The following is a 25,517-nucleotide window of genomic DNA, read 5'->3' on the forward strand; positions in this document are numbered from 1 at the left end:
CTTGCACTTACTATTATCCCTGGGCGCCGCTCCGTTCTCCCGGTATAGGCTCCGGTATCTTCAGATTTTTGGCTCAACCGGGAGGAGCCTGCTCTTCTCCTGGGCGTCTCCTTCTCCCAGGCTGTAGCGCTGGCCAATCGCAGCGCTCAGCTCATAGCCTGAGAGTTTTTTTTTCTCCCAGGCTATAAGCTGAGTGCTGCGATTGGCCAGCACTCCAGCTTGGGAGAAGGAGACGCCCAGAACAAGAGCAGGCTCCTCCCAGTTGAGCCGAAAATCTGAAGATACCGGAGCCTATACCGGGAGAACCGAGCGGCGCCCAGGGATAATAGTAGGTGCAAGGACATCCCTGGGCGCCACTCTCCATGTCAGCATATTTAGTTTAGATTTTTTTATTGTAATGAAAGGTCCTCTTTAATGTTTCCAGTCTGGAGAGAGAGGTCCTGTATTGCCAGATTAAATTTTTTTATCTCTTGGAATATATCCTGCAGACTCGGCGCCTGTTCCGCCTGAATCAGAATACTTCTCTCCCCCTCTTTTAACTGTTCTGTGCCTCTCTCCCCAGGCTGGAACTCACCGCCAGATAATGTGGTCATCGCACTCTCTATCAAGCCAGGGTCCCTTTCCTGAATTGGGGATATATCATCTTTCTTCTTTCTAGGTGGACTAATCTGTCCGCTTGTGTTAATCAATAATTGTTGTTTAACTCTTTCTCCCCTCTTAAACATCGGGGAAATCGAGGTGTCTAATTCTGAGTGATTTCTCCCCTTTTTCCCTGCCCCCTGTCTAGACATTTCTGAATTAAGAAACAAAGCAAAAAAATGAAAAGTAGATTTTTATTTTATTTTTTCCTTTATTTTTTCCATCGTGTGATGGAAATACAACAGTTCCTTGAGAAAATTACTATTCTTAAGCCAACTGAGGTTCAAAGAGGAAGCTTAGAAGTTCCTTTAGACATTACAGAAGTGGAAGTAACTCTATATAAGATAACCAAGAATAAGACCCCGGGAATAGATGGGATCTCGTTTGAAGTCTATGCTCAATACAAAGAAGTATTACCTTCAAAATTGCTCAATATGTCGTCATCCTCAAGGGAATCAGGAAAACTTCCGGACTCTGTGTGAGAAGCCCTAATAACACTTATATTAAAACCAGGGAAAGACCCAGTACTCCCTGACTCTTATCGCCCTATCTCATTAATTAACATGGATAATAAAATATCGGCAAGGACCTTGGCAAAAAGATTAGGTAGAGTGGTTTCCGGGATCATTCATGAGGACCAGTCGGGGTTTATGGCAGGCAAAACTACAACTGACAATATAATTAGATACTTTATGAATACCCAGCTGGAACTCTCGAATTGTGATGAACGTATGATTGTAACCATAGATGCCGCAAAGGCTTTCGATACCATAGAATGGCCCTTCTTATTCGCTACATTGGAGAGAATGGGATTCGGAGATAATTTTATATCCTGGATAAAATTATTGTATGTCGAAGTTTCTGCAAGGGTAATATTGAATGGCGAATATTCAGATAAAATATCTATTGGTAGGGGGGTTAGGCAGGGCTGCCCCTTATCCCCGTTGTTATTCGCGATAGCTATGGAACCTTTACCTGATATTATTAGACAAGATAAACAAATTGTAGGCTTTAGATTTGGGGCCCAAAAACAAAAAATTTCCTTGTATGCAGATGATGATATGCTGTTTGTGGGATCTCACGGCTCACTTAAGATATTTCAGGTATTTAAAGATTATAGTAAATATTCTGGACTGAATATAAACTGGTCCAAGTCGACCTGTATCCCGATTGATCCTCTGAATGGTTTCCTACCAGGATCATTAGAAGTTAAAGAGAGCCGAGAATCGTCTAAATATCTAGGTATTCGGCTCACAGCTAGTCCCGGGGATTATATACAGTTGAATGTGATCCCTAAATTACAGGAGTTGCGGAAGAAAAAAGAGGTCTGGAAAAAAATACATATCTTGATGGCAGGTCGTATCTCACTGGTGAAAATGTGTATATTACCCTCGTTAAATTATATGTTTTGGAATCCACCGATAATAATCCCCAGAAGCCACTTTAATAACGGACTTGATATGGCGAGGTAAAAAACCGAGGATAAGCGCACAGATATTATATATCCATGAGAGAGAGGGTGGATTATCTGTTCCGGATTTGGAGCTGTAGTTTGTTTCTGGACAGATCAGAAACATGATAACGTGGAGCAAGTCATATAGATACAAGAATATGGTGGCGGGGATCAATAAAAGGCTAGAAAAATTTAGTATTTTCCAATTAGTAGAAGTAGACATATTGTCAAATCAACAAGTTAATAAAATACCCCTATTTGACCTATGGAATAAATCTTGGAACATGGTAAAAGAATTGTGGTCTCAAAAGGAAATACACTCAGACACTTTGTTATGGGATAATCATTTAAAGGAACTAAAATTAATTGAACAAAAAATCTGGTGGAAATATGGAATATTCAAATTGGGTCAGATATGGAGAGAGGGGGATATAATAACTTATCAAGATCTCAAAAATGAATATATTATGGGAAATAAAGATCTGACTTTCTTTTATCTACAATTGAAACAAGCTCTGCGTGCATAGCTAGGAAAAGGTACACAAATAGCTCCCCTCCTACGATTTTTAGCGGATATTTCTAACCTACTGTAGTGGCAGGGAGGAGACTGATTTCCAAAGTATATGGACGTCTGTTACATCAGAAGACAAATAAAAGAGCTATAACTACCCTAAATTACAGATGGAAAGAGGCTCTTAACTTGCAACGGGAAGAATTCTGGGAAAAGGCCATACAGTCTAAAAATAAGGTTACAAATAACTTCTCATATAGAATCACGCAATTTAATATACTTTATGGTTTATACTAATCCCCGAAGATTTTAATGAAATGCTATAAATCTAAACAATTTAGCTGTAAAAAATGCGGGGAAGTAGGGGTAGATGACGTTCATATACTTTGGACATGTTTAAAGATCCAGCATTTCTGGAGGAATGTGAAGGAAAAAAATAGAGAAATATCATCTGTTTAAACTCCCTATTAGCTTTGAGGCATGTATCCTGGGTGTGATGGACAAAATAGTTACTTCTAAAGATCTAGAAGTAGCATCTAAACTATTATTCTATGCTAGGAAATGTATTGTGGCACACTGGGGAGATAGGGCGGTACCTACAGTTTAGGGCTCATTCAGACGGCCGTATGCTGTCCGCAAAAATACTGAATGCTATCCGTTTTTTTGCGGATCCGCAAAAAAAATGAAACATGTCCTATACTTGTCCGTGAAAATCAGGACATGGCCCCATTGAAGTCTATGGGTCCGCAAAAATACTGAATGCTATCCGTTTTTTTGCAGATCCGTTTTTTTGCGGATCCGCAAAAAAACGGATAGCATTCAGTATTTTTGCGGACAGCATACGGCCGTCTGAATGAGCCCTAAGGAATGGGAAAATTTGACCAGATTCTTGCTTGTTGGAGAAGAATTTCACCTGGTGTCAATTAGGAAGACATATATGTTTGCTAATAAGTGGCAGAGGTGGCTGGTCTAGCAACTGGTGGTCAGTGATGGACTCGGGGCATGGACGGGGGGGGCCTTCGTGACGGTGTGGGGACGGGCAGGAGAGTGGTGAGCACTACTTTTTTTTTTTCCTCCTCCCATCCCCCCCAGGAGTGAACTAAGCAGCATGAGGGATGACAGCAACGTACCACTGTTTATATTGCTAAGAAAAACAGTAAAGCTAAATGGAATTACTGAATATTTGTAAATTATAAGTACCTAATAAAGATTATTATTTGGTCCCAGCAGGTTTTGGCAATGGTTGGCAGAAATAAATCTTCTGCACTATAAATCTGGAGCTTGCAGGATAAGATGTCTGCTTAGTACCTCTGTAACTGTGGCAGGAATTTGGCTTCTGCACTTCTCTTTATCTTATGCTTTGTGGGGACTGACTAGCTGAGGAGGGATATGGCTTCTCTTATGTCTCTGAACTTTACTCACAGATAGGCTCTCAGGGAATGCTTTCGTCCTGGATCTCTGGAGGTTGTCTGGTTGCTTCATCCAGCCAAAGCTGAGGGTTCTCAGGCTGGGGAGGTGATCAATGTCTCTGCTGAGACAAGATCCTGGCTTTCTTCCTGCAGGGGATCTCCTACACACACACACACACACACACCCTAACCCTAGCAGGGGGTGGGCTACACTGAACCTAATTTCCTTCTCCACCCAAGGTGCAGGATGTGGGAGCAGTCCACACCTCCACAGAGCGGGAGCTAAGCTGGAATAATCCATTCCAGCTTAGATAAGCTAAACTGAAACTAATTCCTTACCAATCCATTGCTGCCACCTGCTGGTGAACTTGGAAAATTACAAGGAAATTTAACATACACTGCTCAAAAAAATAAAGGGAACACAAAAATAACACATCCTAGATCTGAGTTTTTTAAATATTCTTCTGAAATACTTTGTTCTTTACATAGTTGAATGTACTGACAACAAAATCGCGCAAAAATAAAAAAATGGAAATCAAATTTTTCAACCCATGGAGGTCTGGATTTGGAGTCACACTCAAAATTAAAGTGGAAAAACACACTACAGGCTGATCCAACTTTGATGTAATGTCCTTAAAACAAGTCAAAATGAGGCTCAGTAGTGTGTGTGGCCTCCGCGTGCCTGTATGACCTCCCTACAACGCCTGTGCATGCTCCTAATGAGGTGGCGGACGGTCTCCTGAGGGATCTCCTCCCAGACCTGGACTAAAGCATCTGCCAACTCCTGGACAGTCTGTGGTGCAACGTGACGTTGGTGGATAGAGCGAGACATGATGTCCCAGATGTGCTCAATTGAATTCAGGTCTGGGGAACGGGCGGGCCAGTCCATAGCATCAATGTCTTCATCTTGCAGGAACTGCTGACACACTCCAGCCACATGAGGTCTAGCATTGTCTTGCATTAGGAGGAACCCAGGGCCAACCGCACCAGCATATGGTCTCACAAGGGGTCTGAGGATCTCATCTCGGTACCTAATGACAGTCAGGCTACCTCTGGCGAGCACATGAAGGGCTGTGCGGCCCTCCAAAGCAATGCCACCCCACACCATTACTGACCCAATGCCAAACCGGTCATGCTGGAGGATGTTGCAGGCAGCAGAACGTTCTCCACGGCATCTCCAGACTCTGTCACGTCTGTCACATGTGCTCAGTGTGAACCTGCTTTCATCTGTGAAGCGCACAGGGCGCCAGTGGCGAATTTGCCAATCTTGGTGTTCTCTGGCAAATGCCAAACGTCCTGCACGGTGTTGGGCTGTAAGCACAACCCCCACCTATGGACGTCGGGCCCTCATATCACCCTCATGGAGTCTGTTTCTGACCGTTTGAGCAGACACATGCACATTTGTGGCCTGCTGGAGGTCATTTTGCAGGGCTCTGGCAGTGCTCCTCCTGTTCCTCCTTGCAAAAAGGCGGAGGTAGCGGTCCTGCTGCTGGGTTGTTGCCCTCCTACGGCCTCCTCCACGTCTCCTGATGTACTGGCCTGTCTCCTGGTAGCGCCTCCATGCTCTGGACACTACGCTGACAGACACAGCAAACCTTCTTGCCACAGCTCGCATTGATGCAGTTTGGAGATTTGGGGTAACCAGTATGTTGACATATGGTCCCTGATGTCTGTAGATCAACACACAGTTGATAGGGAGTGTTGGCCGAATATTGAAAGCCTGTCAGAGTGTAAGCCCCATATAGCAAACTATAGGTAATTGGTTGCAGGCCTTCTCGGTTGTGTTAAAGGACAGCAGCACTCTGAGGATTGTGTGGAATTATAAATTTTTATTGATACCATATAATGCATATAAATCTCACTGCGGCAGCACCTGGTGGAGGTATGATTAGGATTTTCATCGCCGTTTGTCTCTCTCTATTTACTGGAGAGGAAAAAGCACGGATGTGTGGCTTCATTTGATGATGGCCCAAAATCCCTCCCCTCAATCTGTAGCCACTTCTGCCTCTTATCCTACTTAGGGAGCAGTGGCAATTTGTAGACTAGCGGCTTGCTGGCTTTCTAATGAGGGCCACTAAGTTCTTCAGGTAATGCAAATATAAACATGAGTGCTCTGCCTGTGGGGGAGCCCATGTCACAGTCCTTTGTTGGCATTCGATATAACCTCTGGAAAACTGTCTGGTCCCGCTGAAGGAAAAGACGCTGGTGAACTTTGTCATGTTGCAGTGCGTAGAGCAGTATCCCAGTAGGGAAACCGTGGGCCAACGTTGTCCTGGTTTGAAGTTCTGTTTTTTTTCTATCTCCTTTTTCTATTTGGTTTCCCGTTTTTCGTCTAATATCCTGAAACCGTCTCATGAGCATCTAGAGGTATTGAGGGACAAGATTGCTAAACTGGTTGGTGTCTAATACATTCAAACAATATGTTGTTTTAGTAATCAAGTCTACATAGTCCTGTGTGACTCATTTTGTATTGTTTATGTTTAGGCCGTGAACGTTGGTTGCTAATAACGTGTACTTCAACGATTGTTGTGTAAATTTTTATTAGCATAGGATGACTATAGTGAACTTTCTCTTTAGCTTAGGAATGTTATGTAGGTTTATTTTGTATATGTCTCCCTGTGTAAAGTCTGACCGGATTTTGGTTATAAGAGAGCGTGATCGTGTCAGGACCTTACCAGGGAAATTCTATAGATCAGCAATCGGGTTCCTACTCCCCCATGTGAAAGCCGTCACCATTGGTTTGAGGGGGATCTAATGGCTGCTGGCTCTGAGAGCAATGTTCTTAGTGAAAGCTACCAGCGAGTCCTCATCAGCAACGGTGGGGTATAGCACACCGATGCCAGTCTCACTGAACCATGAGGGCCCCAACATGCTGCTAAACATTGATTGGTGGGACTGGTGTCCATGTGAATGCTATATCACCTTTCTTGGTCGACCCTGTTTTAAAAGACCTTCCTCAGAGACTGATCCCCCCCCCCCCCCTTTCGGAACCATGTCTAACAGAAGTTCACTTTGGGTCAGTAGGAGATTTGTACTGGATTAAATGGATGTTGTCAGATTAGGGCCATATCTGTTTAAGTAAAGGCTGATTCATTTGGAAGCATTTGCACATGTTCTGGGTGTGGTGGTGGATTGTGAGCATGTTTGCGCTCCACCCACCGGCACTCTCACTCCAAATGTGTCCCCTCCATTTCTGAAATGTATTCCTATTGGTCAAGGCATGAGGTGGATTGTACCTGCATATCTGTAATATTATTGGGCGGACATGTGCCATGGAGGGTGGGGTTAGCCCAGTAAAAGGCCTAACACATGTTAACAGAGACACAGAATTTCTTGGAAACTAAGCAGACTGTACGCGAGTCTTCTTTCATCAGTGCTAGTTGCTTACACTTGCTCCATATATCTAAAAGAGCTAATAGTACTTCACAAGGATCAGGATTCGACGGTACCAGGGACCTGGCCCACTACTACAGGATGGAATAAAATAGTTTTTTATTTGCAAAGATAATTCTTTATTTTGAGTGCCATGATTTACACCTGATTAACTAAACATGTCCTGGTCACCAATAGAGCTATACAGATTCGTAGGTCCAAGACTGATTGCTTTTTCAGGGGTACTTGGGTTCCCCTACAAGGGTATGATGTGGGGGGGGGGGGGGCATATATTTTTTTTAATCTCAGGATGGTTCCTATATGGAGAGGTTTTTTGAGTTTTAAATGGTCTTTAGGCAAGCTGGGGTTTGATTTAGGTGATTAGAGGATGCATTCTTTTTGAACTGGGGCAGCTAGGGCGGGGCTTTCGAATTCAGAAATTTCATCGGAATAACAGTTGGTGTTCCTCTTGTTTCCACGGTTATGTTCGGCAGGATTTGATGAACTAACTTGTTTTTTTTACCATTTTAGATCCCTACCATTTAAGGGTCTAATTTCTAGGTGTTTTGGGTGACTCAGAGAGCAGAATGTCAGTTTGGGTTTCTGCCACATCGAGGCCTTATGAAGAGGAATTTGCAGACTGCAGCAGAAGTGTCCAATCTCCTTTGCTATTGGTAATTCATGCAGGATATATCAAATTCTGCTTCTTGAAAATGGCAGAACTGATTACATTTATCAAGGCGTATTTGGAACGAATGGCCAGTTTCTTCCAGGAATTTGTTTTAGTGTGATCAGTAATAGTTCCCAGGTCATTAAGCAAGGAGCGCGGAATATTGAGGCGGGATCTCCTATGTTGTTCGTTCCCGGGTGTGATAGTTCATCACATGAATGATATCGGCTCGATGGTTGGCATACCACTTCAGACCACATGGAATTTTTATATTACTTTAAGATCTGCATGATGGTGGAAGTTCTTATAGCAATAAATCTGTGACTGATCTCCGTTCAATAAAAGTGAAAAAATGTCCTGCATCTTTATTTTGGGAAGGAGGAAAGCATGGGCTGAAAAGTTAGGTGGTTAGTTCTCTGCAGTCACCTGTGCCCCTTTCTCACTGCTTGATTTCATATTACCTACTCAGAATGAAGGTTCATGCACATGAACATAATTTTTTGTCTGCATCCAATCTGCATTTTTTGCGAGTTGGATGCAGACCCATTTACTTCAGTAGGGCCAGAAAAGATGTGTATGTATGTCTGTTCCGTGACATCTGCAATAATATAGAAGATGTCCTATTCTTGTCCGCATTATGGACAAGGATATCACTGTTCTATTATGGCCCAGATGTTCTGTTTCACAAAATGCAGAACACACACCGCCAGTATCTGTGTTTTGTGCTCAGCTATTTTTGAACTGCAAAACAGGCAGCGGTCATGTGCATGAGCCCTGACACTGTTTCTGACGTGTTTTGGACATAGTTACTCTGAAATCTAATTGATTTACTACCACTGAATTGCACTGCTCATAGACTCTCTTGGTGTTCCATCTCTACAAAACCTGAATCATTTCAGTTTTCATACTTAAAGCATTTAATTTTATGATTTCATTTTGATTGAATACATTTCCCAATGCAATAGATCTGACTTTATACTTGTTCCATCTGTGTGTAGACTTGCAGAGTATACATATACAGTAAAAAGCTGTTTTCTTTAGCCACTGTCTTTCATAGTGTTTGGACAATTCTCTGTGCATATTATAGTTAGCTGCATATACTAAATAGCCGTTTGGTGACAAATTTTCCATTGTTAACTCAGATCAACACGTTTCTGAGTACGCTAGTTCTAAGCTGTACCTCCCAGGAAATGCAAATATAATTTCCTGTTCAAATAGTTAGCAGGGTTCCAAACCCTGTCTCAGGTTTTAACTGACAAGGTTGCTTCAAACTATGATCATAGATACTAGAACACTCTTCAGTCATGGATTCCTCTACCTGCTGGCCTGCATAAGGAAGCTGAATATACCAGATAGTACTTGGGCCTGGAAAGGTGAGTGTTCACCCTCCCACTACCCAGGATCATCAGTGATGTATCCATTAACTCCTAAACCACCCACAAAATGGGATCCGCCATCTCTGCCACTGGCATCAATTTGGGAAGTGACCATGCAACAGCATCACTACATCAGAATTCCCTGACTAAATGTTCGTGAATTACAGGTCACAATACAAAGGTTTGCCGTTTTCCATCCTTCATTCTGAAGCTCATAACATGTCAACAGCACTGGCAGATGTGAGTTCCTGTCTCACCTATAACTGATTAAACTGTGGCAGCTTTGTGAAGAGCCCGCTGAAGACACACAGTAATTGATGTCTCACAGAGTTCCTTCACAAAAATGTATAGTGAGGGAGTTTTATTAAGGCCTCATGCACACGACCGTTGTGTGCATCCGTGGCCGTTGTGCCGTTTTCAGTTTTTTTTTCGCAGACCCATTGACTTTCAATGGGTCCGTGGAAAAATCGGAAAATGCACCGTTTTGCAGCCGCATCCGTGATCCGTGTTTCCTGTCCGTCAAAAAAATAAGACCTGTCCTATTTTTTTGACTGACAACGGTTCACGGACCCATTCAAGTTTGGCATCCGCGTCCGTGATCCGTGGCCGTAGGTTACTTTCATACAGACGGATCCGAAGATCCGTCTGCATAAAAGCTTTTTCAGAGATGAGTTTTCACTTCGTGAAAACTCATATCCGACAGTATATTCTAACACAGAGGCGTTCCCATAGTGATGGGGACGCTTCTAGTTAGAATATACTACGAACTGTGTACATGACTGCCCCCTGCTGCCTGGCAGCACCCGATCTCTTACAGGGGGCTGTGATCCGCACAATTAACCCCTCAGATGCTGCACCTGAGGGGTTAATTGTGCATATCATAGCCCCCTATAAGAGATCAGGGGCTGCCAGGCAGGAGGGGGACAGACCCCCCTCCCTCCCCAGTTTGAATATCATTGGTGGCCAGTGTGCGGCCCCCGCCCCCTCTATTGTAATATCATTGGTGGCCAGTGTGCGGCCTCCCCTGGCCCCCCCTCCCTCTATTGTAATATCATTGGTGGCCAGTCGGCCCCCCTCCCTCCCTTTATTGTAATATCATTGGTGACCAGCGTGCGGCCCCCCCTCCCTCTATTGTAATATCATTGGTGGCCAGTGTGCGGCCTCCCCCCCCCCCCCTTCCCCCCCCGATCATTGGTGGCAGCGGAGAGTTCCGATCGGAGTCCCAGTTTAATCGCTGGGGCTCCGATCGGTAACCATGGCAATTAGGATGCTACCGCAGGCCTGGTTGCCATGGTTACTTAGCAATATTACAATATTAGAAGCATCATACTTACCTGCTGCGCTGTCTGTGACCGGCCGGGAGCTCCTCCTACTGGTAAGTGACAGATCATTAAGCAATGCGCCGCACAGACCTGTCACTTACCAGTAGGAGGAGCTCCCGGACGTTCACAGACAGCGCAGCAGGTAAGTATGATGCTTCTAATATTGTAATATTGCTAAGTAACCATGGCAACCAGGCCTGCAGTAGCATCCTGGTTGCCATGGTTACCGATCGGAGCCCCAGCGATTAAACTGGGACTCCGATCGGAACTCTCCGCTGCCACCAATGATCGGGGGGGGGGGGGGGGGAGGCCGCACACTGGCCACCAATGATATTACAATAGAGGGAGGGGGGGCCGCACGCTGGTCACCAATGATATTACAATACGCACAATTAACTCCTTCAGGTGCGGTACCTGAAGGGTTAATTGTGCTGATCACAGCCCCCTGTAAAAGATCGGGTGCTGCCAGGCAGCAGTGGGCAGTCATGTACACAATTCGTAGTATATTCTAACTAGAAGCGTCCCCTTCACTATGGGAACGCCTCTGTGTTAGAATATACTGTCGGATCTGAGTTTCACAATGTAACTCAAATCCGATGGTATATTCTAACATAGAGGCGTTCCCATGGTGATGGGGACGCTTCAAGTTAAAATATACCATCGGATTGGAGAAAACTCTGATCCTATGGTATATTAACTCCTGACTTTACATTGAAAGTCAATGGGGGACGGATCCGTTTGAAATTGCACCATATTGTGTCAACGTCAAACGGATCCGTCCCCATTGACTTGCATTGTAATTCAGGACGGATCCGTTTGGCTCCGCACGGCCAGGCGGACACCAAAACGACTTTTTTTTTCATGTCCGTGGATCCTCCAAAAATCAAGGAAGACCCACGGACGAAAAAACGGTCACGGAAAAACGGACCCCGTTTTGCGGACCGTGAAAAAAATACGGTCGTGTGCATGAGGCCTAAGCCAAATGTGCCAGAATTCTGGCGTACGTGCTGTACACCACATTTATTATGTGCACATTTCTGTTTCACATCGTGGTACACCACAGGTACAATTGCTCTTTGACATAAAACCTACTTGGTACAGTGTTTGAACAATTAATTCCAGTCACCACACTGCTCATTCTTACATTGTCTCGTTGATCAAACACCGCCACAGAATACTCCCACCACCGGTGAGGCTTGTGATGTGATGGTTATTGAGTAAATTGTATAGAAATAATTCACCACCATACACATATCCTATTCAAATAATCTAAAGTTTGTTTACTCACAATGTTTCATACCACGGAGGGAGACAGATTTTTTATTTAATTAAAGTTTTATTGTAATTGGACCTTTTGATAAAATCACAAAAAATTCCTAAAATGTTGATATAAAAAATATTTTCTATTACTTATATTAGAAATACAGATTGCCCGCATATAAATAGAAACAGATGATTTTTTTTTTGTACAAAATAGTAAAACTTTGTTATAACTGAAAAACAATAACAAAAAATTTAAAAAAAAAGTTAATCTCTAGTCTTGATTAGGAAATAGAGATACAATTCTAACTGCATGGAGATACCACTAGGGGACACATGGATTTATACAGCCGCTATTGAACTGAATATAGATTATAGAAATCTACAGTATAGGCAGGGAGTTCTCTAGTGGTAGATGATGGTCACTAAGACAGCATCAGGGCAAGCAGGGAAAATATTTCAGTATAGGCGTCCCTGCCCATGACCTGCTATACACTAATTTTAACATTTCTTCCGTACTTTTTTTTTTTACTAGGATCCCTGTGTAATTTTTTGTTCAGCAACTATAGTTCTACAATAGTTCCATGAATGACTACTTACATCTCTAACAATGAAAAGAAGGGGGTTCTATAACAATACTGGCCCACATAAAATTGTGGGCCGGTCCACTGCATGTAGCTCACCAAATGGGTGTGACTTGTTGGTCTAAAATTAAGATAGGGAATAAGTACCGGTATCTAATTGGTAGGAATCTGACTGGGACTCCCACCTGTCAAAGGAAGGAGGTGCCAGAGTCGATGGAGTGGCAGACAAGCATGCCAGCTGACGCTCCATTCTAGTCCGAATAGAAGCACTCGATGGAGCAGCAGCACACATACATGACCACTGCTCAATTCTGGCTCATCATCCTTGTGATCAGTGGGGGTCTCAGCAGTCAGATACTTAGCCCCTATCCTGTGGATAGGGATAAGTTTTTATGGTGGCACAACCTCTTTTAACAGAAAAAGTGTGCTTTAGTGGGAAAGGGAGTACATTTCTGAGTAAAGTTAAACAAGATTGTCTAGCTGTGCACAAAAATGTATCATCCAGCATGAGCCACTGTGATAAACGTGGTGGCCTAGACAGCCTAAGATTACACCATCTACAGGATTAGTAAATCTGCACCCAGTTTTACGTGTTGTATTGCTTTGTCATATTATTTCAGTTTAATGACATTTAAATAACATACAAATTAATTTTATACAAAAATGGACAAAATATAACTTGTTTAATTAAAAAATGGACAAAATATAACATGTTTAATAAAAAAAAAAGCTATTTAAAAAGTCACCTAATAATTAATTACTATGCCTTAAAGGGGCTGTTCTGGGCTTTTACTATTGATGACCAATCCTCAGGATAGGTCATCAATATCAGATCGGCGGGGATCTGCCACCCCCACCAATCAGCTGTATGAGTAGACGGTGGGCACAGTGCGCACATGCCGTCTCCTTTCTCTCTTCCTGTCCGCTGCTGCTGTATATGGCAAAGTGTCGGACCTCCACCGATATGATATTAATGACCTATCCTGAGGACAGGTCATCAATAGTAAAAGCCTGGACAACCCCTTTAAAGAAGCCTAAAATTTATTTTTAGATGTAAGTTTCATCACAGAAACTTAAGTACTTTTCTCCAGAGATATAATGTGGCTGTTTTAACTTAAAGTACTCTATTAAAGTATGCAACTACCTGTAGCACTAGTTGTTTTATAAAGAATATTAGTTCATTAGTGATTGACATGTATGTTTTCCTAGTAATACATTAATAGGCTTATTTGTGGCAATACTGAGGTTACGCTATAAAAAGAAGTTGCACAACCAGTTTAAGTGGGCTTTAAATAATCCCCCACCCAGCAAAAAAATATCAAAGGAGCCATACTTACCTGCTCCCCAACACTCAGTTTTGGCTCCAATGGTGTCATCACTATGCTTTACTGTGGTCACATGCCCCTTGGGGGACACGTCATAGGTGCAGACCATCATTGACTCCATGCCAGACGCTTACATGTGGGAAATGAAACGCAGTGAAGACAGCAGTGGACCCACATAGCATTGGGGAGTGGTTAAGTATGCTTCCCTTGACGGGTCCCGCTCGGTGGAGGGTTATTAAAAACCCACTTAGAAGTTGGACAACACCTTTAATTAATTAAGGCATTATTGGTCTACCTAGACCTATAAAAGTGAACACAACTCAGTCCATCTTGTGCCATATATAACATGTCACATTACTTAGCCCTGAGCAGTCAACAAAATAAAATACATGAAAGGACGGAAATATATAAAAAATGGCTTGACCAGCAACCAAAGGAAAGAAATATTCAAACACAATTTAAAAGGATTTAAATAGACGATCACATAAATAATCAGTTTTGATTTCCCATTCTACACATAAAAAGGAAGACATTTCAATTTCTTATTCCTACACCAGAGTCTGAAAAATGAATCCCATTTTATACAGTTTAACTATTTCACCATCCATAATCATATAAGGGACAGTCAAAAATAGAATAACAACACCAAAATGACCCCAGTAGAGTTTCTATTTCATACATTTATGACATGTTTTTGCCAGTGACATCAGCTGATGAATACCGACAGGCAAATAATGTTCCTGATCCTGGGAGAGGACAATCAGTAGTAGCAGCATCAGTCTACAAATAATTGGATCAGCTTCTCTCTTGGAAAAACCATTTCTGTAGATCAGAGTTTGAACAAGGTCTTAATACAGGTACAGGGTTCCCCGTGCTGGTAGTTCTCTCAGCTTGAACACACTTTTGTGTTTGCTGGTGCAGCAGAGTACCATCCTGTAAATTACAATACATGGCATTAGTTCAGATAAGCAAATCCATTTTCATCAAATTTATGAACTGTACTGAACATACGTGTTATCCTGTTTTTATAGCTACTGTACCTACTGGTTAAAAAAACACATGTCCATGTAATTCAGTATATTATCCTGCAATATTAAGACAGAGGAAAGCAAAAACCCATTTTTATCTTCGCAGAAAAATAATTCTTTCCCTACAAATCTGGCAATCAAAATATCTAACCTTTAACGTCAGTACACTCAAGAAAGACAACTAATAAATTCAGCACAGTAACTTCCGCTAGCAGAGAGGTCTCACTGCTCTTACATTAAAGAATCCCCTTCTTTCCTCTAGACACTGCCCTTTGCTATAGTTATACTACTGGGTATAAATACATCACGGGAGATATCTCTTTATTAGTTATTAGATCTCCCCTCAACTATCATTTTTATAAACAAAATAATTTGATAATCTTTCTCAGTACTAAGTACCGTGGACTTCGGATGCTTCATCCGAAGTCGATTCACATAATACTTCAATTGAATACTGTACGGAGCGAGCGCTCCGTACAGTATTAAAATGTATTGTCATCGATGATGCAAAGTTACAGTATTACTTCGCAAAGTCTCTAATTTCTACTCTAAAAAACCTTGGTACCAAACTCGCTCGCTCTGTACAGTATTCAAATGAAGTTTTATGTGAAATCACTCATCCCTAGATATAATGGCCAGAAATAGTGCTATTCCTTTATGTACACACGTTACTATTGATTAACGCAACGTTTGTTGAAAGCTCCGTGGCAATTTATGTTTACTGTCAACTAAAATGTGTTTCCATGTCAATTTTACCCCTTTTTATCATGTTGACATATATTATCCTTTCCCAAGTGTATAACACTACATGTATCTGTGTTACAACAAAATGGCTGCCTACGGCATTTATATTTTACATTGCTACTTTTGTATTCTAAATCCATATATCAAGTAATTTAAAGGGCTACATATTTTCACCTATCACAATGTTGAAGCAGGAAGAGTCCAACAGGAGCCAAAGTGGCACACGGCATTGTAGCCCTGTTGTTCTAGTGATTAATGGGAGACGCGCACCTCTACTGATGCTCTAATCCAGGCATCCTCAAACTGCGGCCCTCCAGCTGTTGCCAAACTACAACTCCCAGCATGCCCGAACAGCCTACAGGTATCAGCCTACAGCAGGGCATTGTGGGAGTTGTAGTTTTACAACAGCTGGAGGGCCGCCGTTTGAGGATGCCTGCTCTAATCTGACATTTTTCTGCCACAAGTATTTGTTTGAAAAGGGCCCTTGTACTGTAAACTACAGAAATCATACAGAGACGAACAATATAATTTTGACAATGCTTTATCCATTCCTGATGCAACATATAAAAATGTTTAGTCTCCGATACCTCTCTGAAAATAAATTTCTGGTTTTCAGGCACACTTTTCCCATTTTCCCGACATAAGAACATTGTTAACTGGTCAGATCCTTGGTCTATAGCTGCACAACCTTCAGGTTGTCGTGTGTTGTACCGGATCTCATTATAAGTTGTATATTCAAAGAACTGAAAAATACAAGGGGACAATTAATGCATTTATCAGTTATCATTATTATCAATATATTGTACTAACTAATCACCCGTACATGTATAAGGTGTATTCACAAATCAAACAGTATAAGTTACCATAAATGTATGATACTTTTCCTTCTCGTACCTGATTCTGCCCCATTCCATGGCAAGGATAGAGAATAATCTTTTGTCCAGTGACATCGTTCTCATTTGGAGGATTGTAGTCAAAGCAATAGTTAGCCATTCCCTTATTTTTTAGCTGCAGATGATAAATAAAGAATTATTACAACAGAGTTCATTGCTTTACATACCACACGAAAAATACTTTTATTGTCTTTTCTTGGGCACTTTCTGGTTACTGTTGACCAATGTGTGTGTGAGATAATTATATGGCACTTACTAATGTAGTCTTTGTTAAAATTCTGCACCATTTTCTATATTTCATAAGATATCCTCCTTGTTTACAAAGTCTTTTGTGCTGTACACACCAAGGACCTGTCCATAAAATGGCTGCTGATGGAGGGTCATGTCACCAGACAAATCACCTCCTTGTGAGTCCTTGTCCATTCAAATATACTGCACCTACACTAAACTTCCAATAGAACAAGTGCTGAAGGCAGGTGCAGTGTATTTGAATGGAGGCGGCATCACGTGGAGTTGATCTGCCTGGTCATATGACCCTCCAGCAGCCATTTTATACACAGGACCTGTGTGTGGAGAGCGCAAAAGACTATGTAAACAGGGAGGTATAACTTATAAAATATAGAAAATGGTGCAGAATTCCAACAAAGGCTATATTAGTGTCATATAATCATCTTAAAAATACATTGGTCAACAGTAACCAGAAAGTGACAAACCCCTTTAATTTGAACTTTTAACTTCAATAAAAGAAATATGTCAAGTTCATCATACATAATATCTCATTTCAGGGAGTTAAAAAGTTTTTTGGGCAAATACATTTAAAAAACAGATTGTTCAAAATAAAAAATTTATTTAAAAAATAAGCCATACTCCAGCTCACACCAATTCGCCCACTCATGCTGTTCTAATTCTGGACCGAACCAGCATCGGAATGGCAGCAGCATAGGACCTGTGATGGGGAGTACTGTCCCTGACAAAAGTCTTGTCGCTTCTCTATTTTGTAGAAACTCCTGCTATTAACCTGACTTTTAATTAATCAATTGGTGTTAGAATTAGCTCATATGAAAAGCTAAAGCCCTCCCAAATGATGTTTAATGCACTGAAATAAATTAGTTTCACAGAAAAAAGATTTATCATTTAATCAAGACAGAAAGGCCAAATTTTGGCAGGACAAAAGTTTTGTCGCCACAGAAATTGAACAACTTTACTGCAAATCCAAAAATATGTCTGCAAATTAAGTAGTGGTGCAGTGAGATCCAAATTTAATATCTTGTATGACTTCCATGAGCTTGAAGGACAGCATCCATGCGGTTTGGCAAGAATTCATACAATTTATTGATGAAGTCATCAGGAATAGCAAAGAAAACAGTCTTGCATGCCTCCCAGAGTTCATCAATATGCTTTGGTTTCGTCTTCCATGCTTTCATCCTACACCACATATGCTCAATTATGTTCATGTCTGGTGACTAGGCTGGCCAATCCTAGAGCATCTTGATCTTCTTCGCCTTAAGGAACTTTGATGTGGAGATGGAAGTATGCGATGGAGCACCATCCTGCTGCAGAATTTGGCCTTTTTTATGGTTGGGAATATAAGAGGTAGCTAAGATTTCTTGGTATTTTAGACGATTGATGTTGCCTTCCACCCTGCAGATCCCTCGCACACCCCCCACACTGGATGTAACCCCAGACCATGATTTTGCCTCCACCAAACTTCACTGTTTTCTGGGTAAATCTCGGCTCCATGTGGGTTCCAGTAGGTCTCCTGCAATATTTGCGGCGACTGTGGTGTAATTCAACAGAAGATTCATCTGAAAAATCCACCTTCTGACACTTTTCCAGCGTCCATCCTTTTAGCAGGCTGTGGCCCTTGGCAAATGCCACACTTTTTTCAATTGTCTTTTGTTTAGTGCTGGATTATGGGCACTGATTCAACCATGGAGGCCATTTCGAGACAGAATCCGACAAACTGTTCTGGTTGACACAGGGACTTCAGATGACCAGGTCTCATGGAGCTCTGCTGCAGTGGAAAATGGGCTCGCCTTGGATTTCCGAGCCAACAAACGGTCCTCTCGAGCAGTTGTCTTGCGGGGTCGGCCTTACCTGGCCTTGTCCAAAACATCTTCAAATCTTTTTTTTATCCTCTGAACTTGACGCTGAGACACATTGAATGTGTCTGCCACATCAGCAGTGGATCTGGTCTTCAGCCTCTTGATAATCAACACTTTAGTCTACGGGTGAATCTTAGGCATGTTTGCAGAGGTCTAGTTCCAGTTGATGTGAAGGTCTAGTGTACTGGGGTTCTTTTTATACACACCTAAGACCTAATTGATCCATTATTAGTCACAGGTGAAGCTCATATGACAAGGCGACAACACTTATGTCTTGGCAAAAATTGACTCAATGGGCTTTACCAAGCTGTGAATATTAGAATACTTTTTTTCAGTTTCGTTTTGCACTGAAACATTATTACAAAAGCTGTTAGGATTAAAATGACCCATTTCTTGTAACAAAATCTTGATTAGAAATATATTTTAGCGGCACTTCAGGTCAATTTGTACACAATCGACAAGACTTTTGTCAGGGACTGTAGATGTATCTAGGCTAGAGCTCTTATCACATTTGATCTGTAAGATTTAAAGGGGTATTCTAATAGAGGATAACTATTAGATCAGTATGGGTCCTACCATCAGGACCCCACTGATTACATAACGGGGACTCCGTACCACCTGCAGCACCCTGAAATGAACAGAGTGGCCGGTTGGGCATGCGTGCAGCTACTCCATTAATTTCTATGGGAAGTCTGGGGATAGATGAGCTCTTTACTCAGCTATATCCAGAACTCCTTTAGAAATAAATTGAGTGGCCACACATGCCTGACTACCCACGTTGTTCATTTCAGGCGGGCTGCAGGGGATACAGAGTCCCGGTTCTTGTAATCGGTGGGGATCCCGGCACTAGGACTACCACCGATCTAATAGTTGTCCCCTATCCTGTGGATAGGGTATATTTTAATATAACCGGAATACTCCTTTAAACATCTATTTGTGTAGTGCTGACATCTGGTAGTCAATACAAAGACTCAGCATGTCCCAGCAACTAATCTGTCCTATAGAAAGCCTTAAATTGTGCCGAATTTATTAGTGGCTGATGCTTGTGACAGATCTGGCGTTCTTGATAAATGCAGTGCAAAGCATGTACACCGGTTTTTGGCACACATTAATGTGGCAGTCAGATATGAAGAGTGCAGAATTACTACTGAAAATGCACCAATCAGGACCTTTGTAAAATTATATAATTTTTGCGTCTGTAAAGTAAAACTTTATAATTATACCATCCCAAAATGGCCTGGATTGTCTTCAGGAACATGAAGTTCTGGGTAAACATTTTCCAAAAACCACTTGAAAGTATTACACTGCAGATTCTTCCTTAGCTGCCTTCTTTCTGTCACATCTCCATAAGGTTCCTGAAACAAGTGAAACATATTGATGCTACAATATCATAAAAATAGATAAACGGTTTTGTTTGCAACCCACTGAATCGTTTATTGCAGCTAGTGGCCACAAAGATTATGGCAGTTGCTGCTTAAAACATGAAGTATGAAAATTAGAAGGGTAACCCAAAGGATGTTTTATCCCCAGCGATCAACTGTATTATGAAGGGAAATTGGGTAGCAACTGTTAAAGGGAATCTGTCACCTGCTTTTATCATTTTAAGCTGTCACCATTGCCATGTTCACTAAAGTGCCTTATTTCCTGCAGTCTTCTTCTTACTTTATTTCGTTTTGTCCTTTTGATAAAAAAAAAGCCCTTTTATGATATGCTAATGAGGCTCCAAGGTGCCCAGAGGGGCGTTTTTTTTCCTCTCTGGTGCCAAGTGACGCCTTAATTTGAAGCCCAAGAACGCCTCCTGATCCTCAAATAACCTCCCACAGCCCCGGCAAACGGTTCCGCCCCCTCCCCACGTCGTCGTCTACCTTCTAGAAATGCCCCGTCCTTCTTCCTGTTGGCGGCCAGAAATCTCCTGGAAAAAAACGCCCCTCTGGGCACCTTGAAGCTTCATTAGCATATCATAAAAAGGGCTTTTTTTTTATCAAAAGGACAAATAAAGTAAGAAGAAGACTGCAGGAAATAAGGTACTTTAGTGAACATGGCAATGGTGACAGCTTAAAATGGTAAAAGCAGGTCACAGATTCCCTTTAACTTCTCCTTCATCTCCACCACAGAGGAAGAATAAGAATGACATGGTGCCCATGTCATAGAAAGGATGAGGCCTCCAGAGATGACACTCTTTATAAATACTCTGCACTCTACATAATTGATAGACTCCCCTGTATTAACTCACAATTCCCAAAAGGGGTTGTCCCATCACAGCCAAGACGGCAATAACTGCAGTAAGCGCTGGCCAGGGGAAGCAGAGTTATGGAATGGCCGGTGCTCCACTGTTTCCATAACTCCCACAGCACTGAATGGGAGCAATGCAAACGGCATAGCATGTTATTTTAGGCCATTTGTGTAGGTTCTACTGCTATGGGAGTTATGGAAACAGTGAAGTGCCAGACACTCGGATATTTCTGTAAGTCTGTCCACCCATGGCCAGCACTTACTGCTGTTATTCACATCTTGGTCATAAAAGGCAAACCCTTTAAGGTTCTCTGTACACAATGCGGCTGGTCAGTGCCCATGTTGTACCTGCACTCGGATTACCGCTAATTATTATACAGCACAACTAGAAAGGTGCAGCCCTGCAGTTAATCAGTGGTAATCTGCATGTGGTTAGGGTACGACCACACGGTCAGGCTTCTGCATGCAGTTTTGGAAGCCAATATCAGGAGTGGATCATAAAAGGAGAGAAAGCATAAAGGACAGATACGACTTCTCCTCTTATTTTAAATTCACTCCTTATTGTGGCTTCCAAAACTGACTGCAGAAACCTGACCATGTGGCTGTGCCCTTACCGTGGCTCAGCCGCATTTTGTACGGGCACACTAACATTATCTAAATCAGAGAACCCTTGAATCAGGCATCCGCTGTAATTGCCTGCAATAACATACATACATACATACATAACCAAAGACTTTAGGGTACTTTCACACTAGCGGCAGGCCGTGTGCACTGCGCAATTTAGCATGAGATGCTCCGATGCTAGCCTCAGGGGGGCTGCCTGGGTGAAAATAAGGGTATGTCCGGGTTCAGCTCTGAACCTGGACAACCCCTTGGATTTTAGTCAGGCAAAGCACTCATCATACAGAATCACTCTTACCTTCTCCTTAATTATAGTCAGGGAAAGCACTCAGCATACAGGATCACTCTTACCTTCTCCTTAATTATAGTCAGGGAAAGCAGTCAGCATACAGGATCACTCTTACCTTCTCCTTAATTATAGTCAGGGAAAGCAGTCAGCATACAGGATCACTCTTACCTTCTCCTTAATTATAGTCAAGTAAAGCACTCAGCATACAGGATCACTCTTACCTTCTCCTTAATTATAGTCAAGTAAAGCACTCAGCATACAGGATCACTCTTACCTTCTCCTTAGAGTCAGGCAAAGCACTCAGCATACAGGATCACTCTTACCTTCTCCTTAATTATAGTCAGGTAACGCAGTCAGCATACAGGATCACTTTTACCTTCTCCTTAATTATAGTCAAGTAAAGAACTCAGCATACAGGATCACTCTAACCTTCTCCTTAATTATAGTCAGGCAAAGCACTCAGCATACAGGATCACTCCTACCTTCTCCTTAATTATAGTCAGGGAAAGCAGTCAGCATACAGGATCACTCTTACCTTCTCCTTAATTATAGTCAGGGAAAGCACTCAGCATACAGGATCACTCTTACCTTCTCCTTAATTATAGTCAAGTAAAGCACTCAGCATACAGGATCACTCTTACCTTCTCCTTAATTATAGTCAAGTAAAGCACTCAGCATACAGGATCACTCTTACCTTCTCCTTAATTATAGTCAGGGAAAGCACTCAGCATACAGGATCACTCTTACCTTCTCCTTAGAGTCAGGCAAAGCACTCAGCATACAGGATCACTCTAACCTTCTCCTTAATTATAGTCAGGTAACGCAGTCAGCATACAGGATCACTTTTACCTTCTCCTTAATTATAGTCAAGTAAAGCACTCAGCATACAGGATCACTCTAACCTTCTCCTTAATTATAGTCAGGCAAAGCACTCCGCATACAGGATCACTCTAACCTTCTCCTTAATTATAGTCAGGCAAAGCACTCAGCATACAGGATCACTCTTACCTTCTCCTTAATTATAGTCAGGGAAAGCACTCAGCATACAGGATCACTCTTACCTTCTCCTTAATTATAGTCAAGTAAAGCACTCAGCATACAGGATCACTCTTACCTTCTCCTTAATTATAGTCAAGTAAAGCACTCAGCATACAGGATCACTCTTACCTTCTCCTTAATTATAGTCAGGGAAAGCACTCAGCATGCAGGATCACTCTTACCTTCTCCTTAATTATAGTCAGGGAAAGCAGTCAGCATACAGGATCACTCTTACCTTCTCCTTAATTATAGTCAGGCAAAGCACTCAGCATACAGGATCACTCTTACCTTCTCCTTAATTATAGTCAGGGAAAGCACTCAGCATACAGAATCACTCTTACCTTCTCCTTAATTATAGTCAAGTAAAGCACTCAGCATACAGGATCACTTTTACCTTCTCCTTAATTATAGTCAGGTAAAGCACTCAGCATACAGGATCACTCTTACCTTTCTTCTTAATTATAGTCAGGCAAAGCACTCAGCATACAGGATCACTCTTACCTTTCTTCTTAATTATAGTCAGGCAAAGCACTCAGCATACAGGAGCAGTCCTATTTTCTCATTCATTATAATCAGATAAAGCACTTGGCATACAGGAGGCTTCTACTTTCTCATTCATTATAGTCAGGCATAGCACTCAGCATACAGGAGCACTCCAACTATCTCATTCATTATAGTCAGGCAAAGCACTCAGCATACAGGAGCGCTCCACACTTCTCAATGTGTGGTGTGCTCTCCATTAACTTCCATCGAAGTTCCAAGTTCCAAATAGCTCAGCTATTTCCGGAACTCCTTTAGAAGTGTATGGAGAACCTCTCCATTTACATTAATGGGAGTTCCAGAAGTAGCCAAACCTGCGTTCTGCTATTTCCAGCACTCCCATAGAAGTGAATGCGTGGTGAGCCCTCGACCAGCACCTATATGACATTTTAGGCATGTTGTAGCAATATACTTCCAGTGTCTGAGATTGGCCAACCCCTTTAAGTAAATGAAATGAAAGTATAACAAGACTGTACACTTTGTAATCATATCAGGCATCTTACCAAGCGAGCATGTGGGTTTCGGTGGTAGTAAAGCTCTTTATATTCATCCATCCAAACTTCTGCTGCCCTCACACTGTTGGCCAGTGCTTTACTACGAGAGTATGGGGCTTGTTTTGGAAAGACATGTCCCACATGGGAACATGGGTGAACTTCAAGTGTTCCACCACACTGCCAGATCTAAAAATCAGATTCAACATAGGGTCAATATTTAAACAATTATTCCCATCATGTAAAGTTATGGTGTACCACTAGGAACCCTCACTGTTCCTGTGAATGAAGGGGACACAGCTCTGGTTTAGCATTGCTTACCTATCTAAGTATTCCCTACACAGCAGCACGCCTAGTTAGCCTGATGTCACTTGAAAGGGGCTGTGCTGCATTTCCTTGCACAGTGGTTAGCCAGGGGAAGAAATAGTGATGGGGCGCATCATTACATGAGCACCCCATCACCTTCATTCTCAAGTTCAGTGGGAGTCGGATCACAATCAATAATAAGTGATGGCACATTCCAGCATTAGGCCATCACTTTATAAGTTTGGAATACATCCCTTTAAAGGGTCACTGAGTTTTCAGAAAACTTTTGATATGTCATAGAGACATATCAAAGTTTTGATCAGTGGGGCTCTGGTTGCTGAAACCCCACCAATCACTAGAACAAGAAGAGAGCAGCACTGGCATAATGCACTCAGTCTGAGAAGACTGAATTGAGACATACCCATAGACTTTCTATTGAGGTCCTCTCACTTCTGCTCTTGCAGTGAAGAGATAAAGCACGATATGCAAGCACTTCTCTCCCCTTCATTCTAGCGATCAGTGGGAGTCTCAGCACTCAGTCCTCCACTGATCAAAACTTTTGATACGTCTCTATAGCAGGGATGCCCAACCTATGGCTCTCCAGCTGTTGCAAAACTACAAATCCCAATATGCCCCGATAGCTGTAGGCTGTCCAGACATGCTGGGAGTAGTAGTTTTGCTATATCTGGAGGGCCACAGGTTGGGCGTCCCTGTTCTGGCATATCGAACATTTTCTTAAAACTCAGTGACCCTTTAAAGTAAAAAATAATAATTTTCCTTACTCTAAATGAGAACTCCAGGTTTTCTCCTCCCCACACTTCCATTCCAGTATCATAAGATCCTAAGTATTCGAAATACTTCTTACTCACAGCGAACAGCCCACCAGCCATGGTTGGGGAACTAGGAAGAAAAATGTTGATTTATATCAATAATTGTGAATTACATGCACATGCTTTAGCACTGAATCTGACCAGGAAGAGAGTGAATGCAAGTTTACATTTCTATATGTAAACAATTGGTGCAGGTTATCTCTATAGATGTCTTGGCAAATGGAAAACACATCTCTGCACACTATAGCGTATACAGAACAATTACTTTTGAGGCAAACTGCAAACCATTTACAAAATGATTTACTATGATGCAATATCTATAGCATATAATGATGAACTAAAGCCTGTATTACACCTGCCGTTCTTTTGGCTAATGTACGTTCATATGAACGCTCATTAGTGATCATCTTGCAGGGTAATACTGCCATCAATTGCCCGGGCAATCCAAATCTTTTGACGTTAAAAAATTATCGTTTGCA

At 42.1% G+C, this 25,517-nt stretch overlaps 1 protein-coding gene across 1 annotated transcript in view; it reads right to left on the reverse strand.

Moving 5' to 3' along the window:
• Window positions 1-12,105: 12,105 nt before the first annotated feature.
• The window catches only part of GALNT12 (polypeptide N-acetylgalactosaminyltransferase 12), a 63,998-nt gene continuing 50,586 nt past the window's right edge, over window positions 12,106-25,517 (reverse strand). The window contains exons 5-10 of the mRNA XM_040434105.1: window positions 24,991-25,108; window positions 23,915-24,091; window positions 19,915-20,046; window positions 16,588-16,701; window positions 16,281-16,436; window positions 12,106-14,854 (exon numbers count right to left, since the gene is read on the reverse strand). Coding sequence (XP_040290039.1) covers window positions 14,717-14,854; window positions 16,281-16,436; window positions 16,588-16,701; window positions 19,915-20,046; window positions 23,915-24,091; window positions 24,991-25,108 — 835 coding nt within the window. The 3' untranslated portion in view covers window positions 12,106-14,716. The remainder of the gene's footprint in view (window positions 14,855-16,280; window positions 16,437-16,587; window positions 16,702-19,914; window positions 20,047-23,914; window positions 24,092-24,990; window positions 25,109-25,517) is intronic.

This window comes from Bufo bufo, chromosome 5, assembly GCF_905171765.1.
Source record: "Bufo bufo chromosome 5, aBufBuf1.1, whole genome shotgun sequence".
NCBI lineage: Eukaryota > Metazoa > Chordata > Amphibia > Anura > Bufonidae > Bufo > Bufo bufo.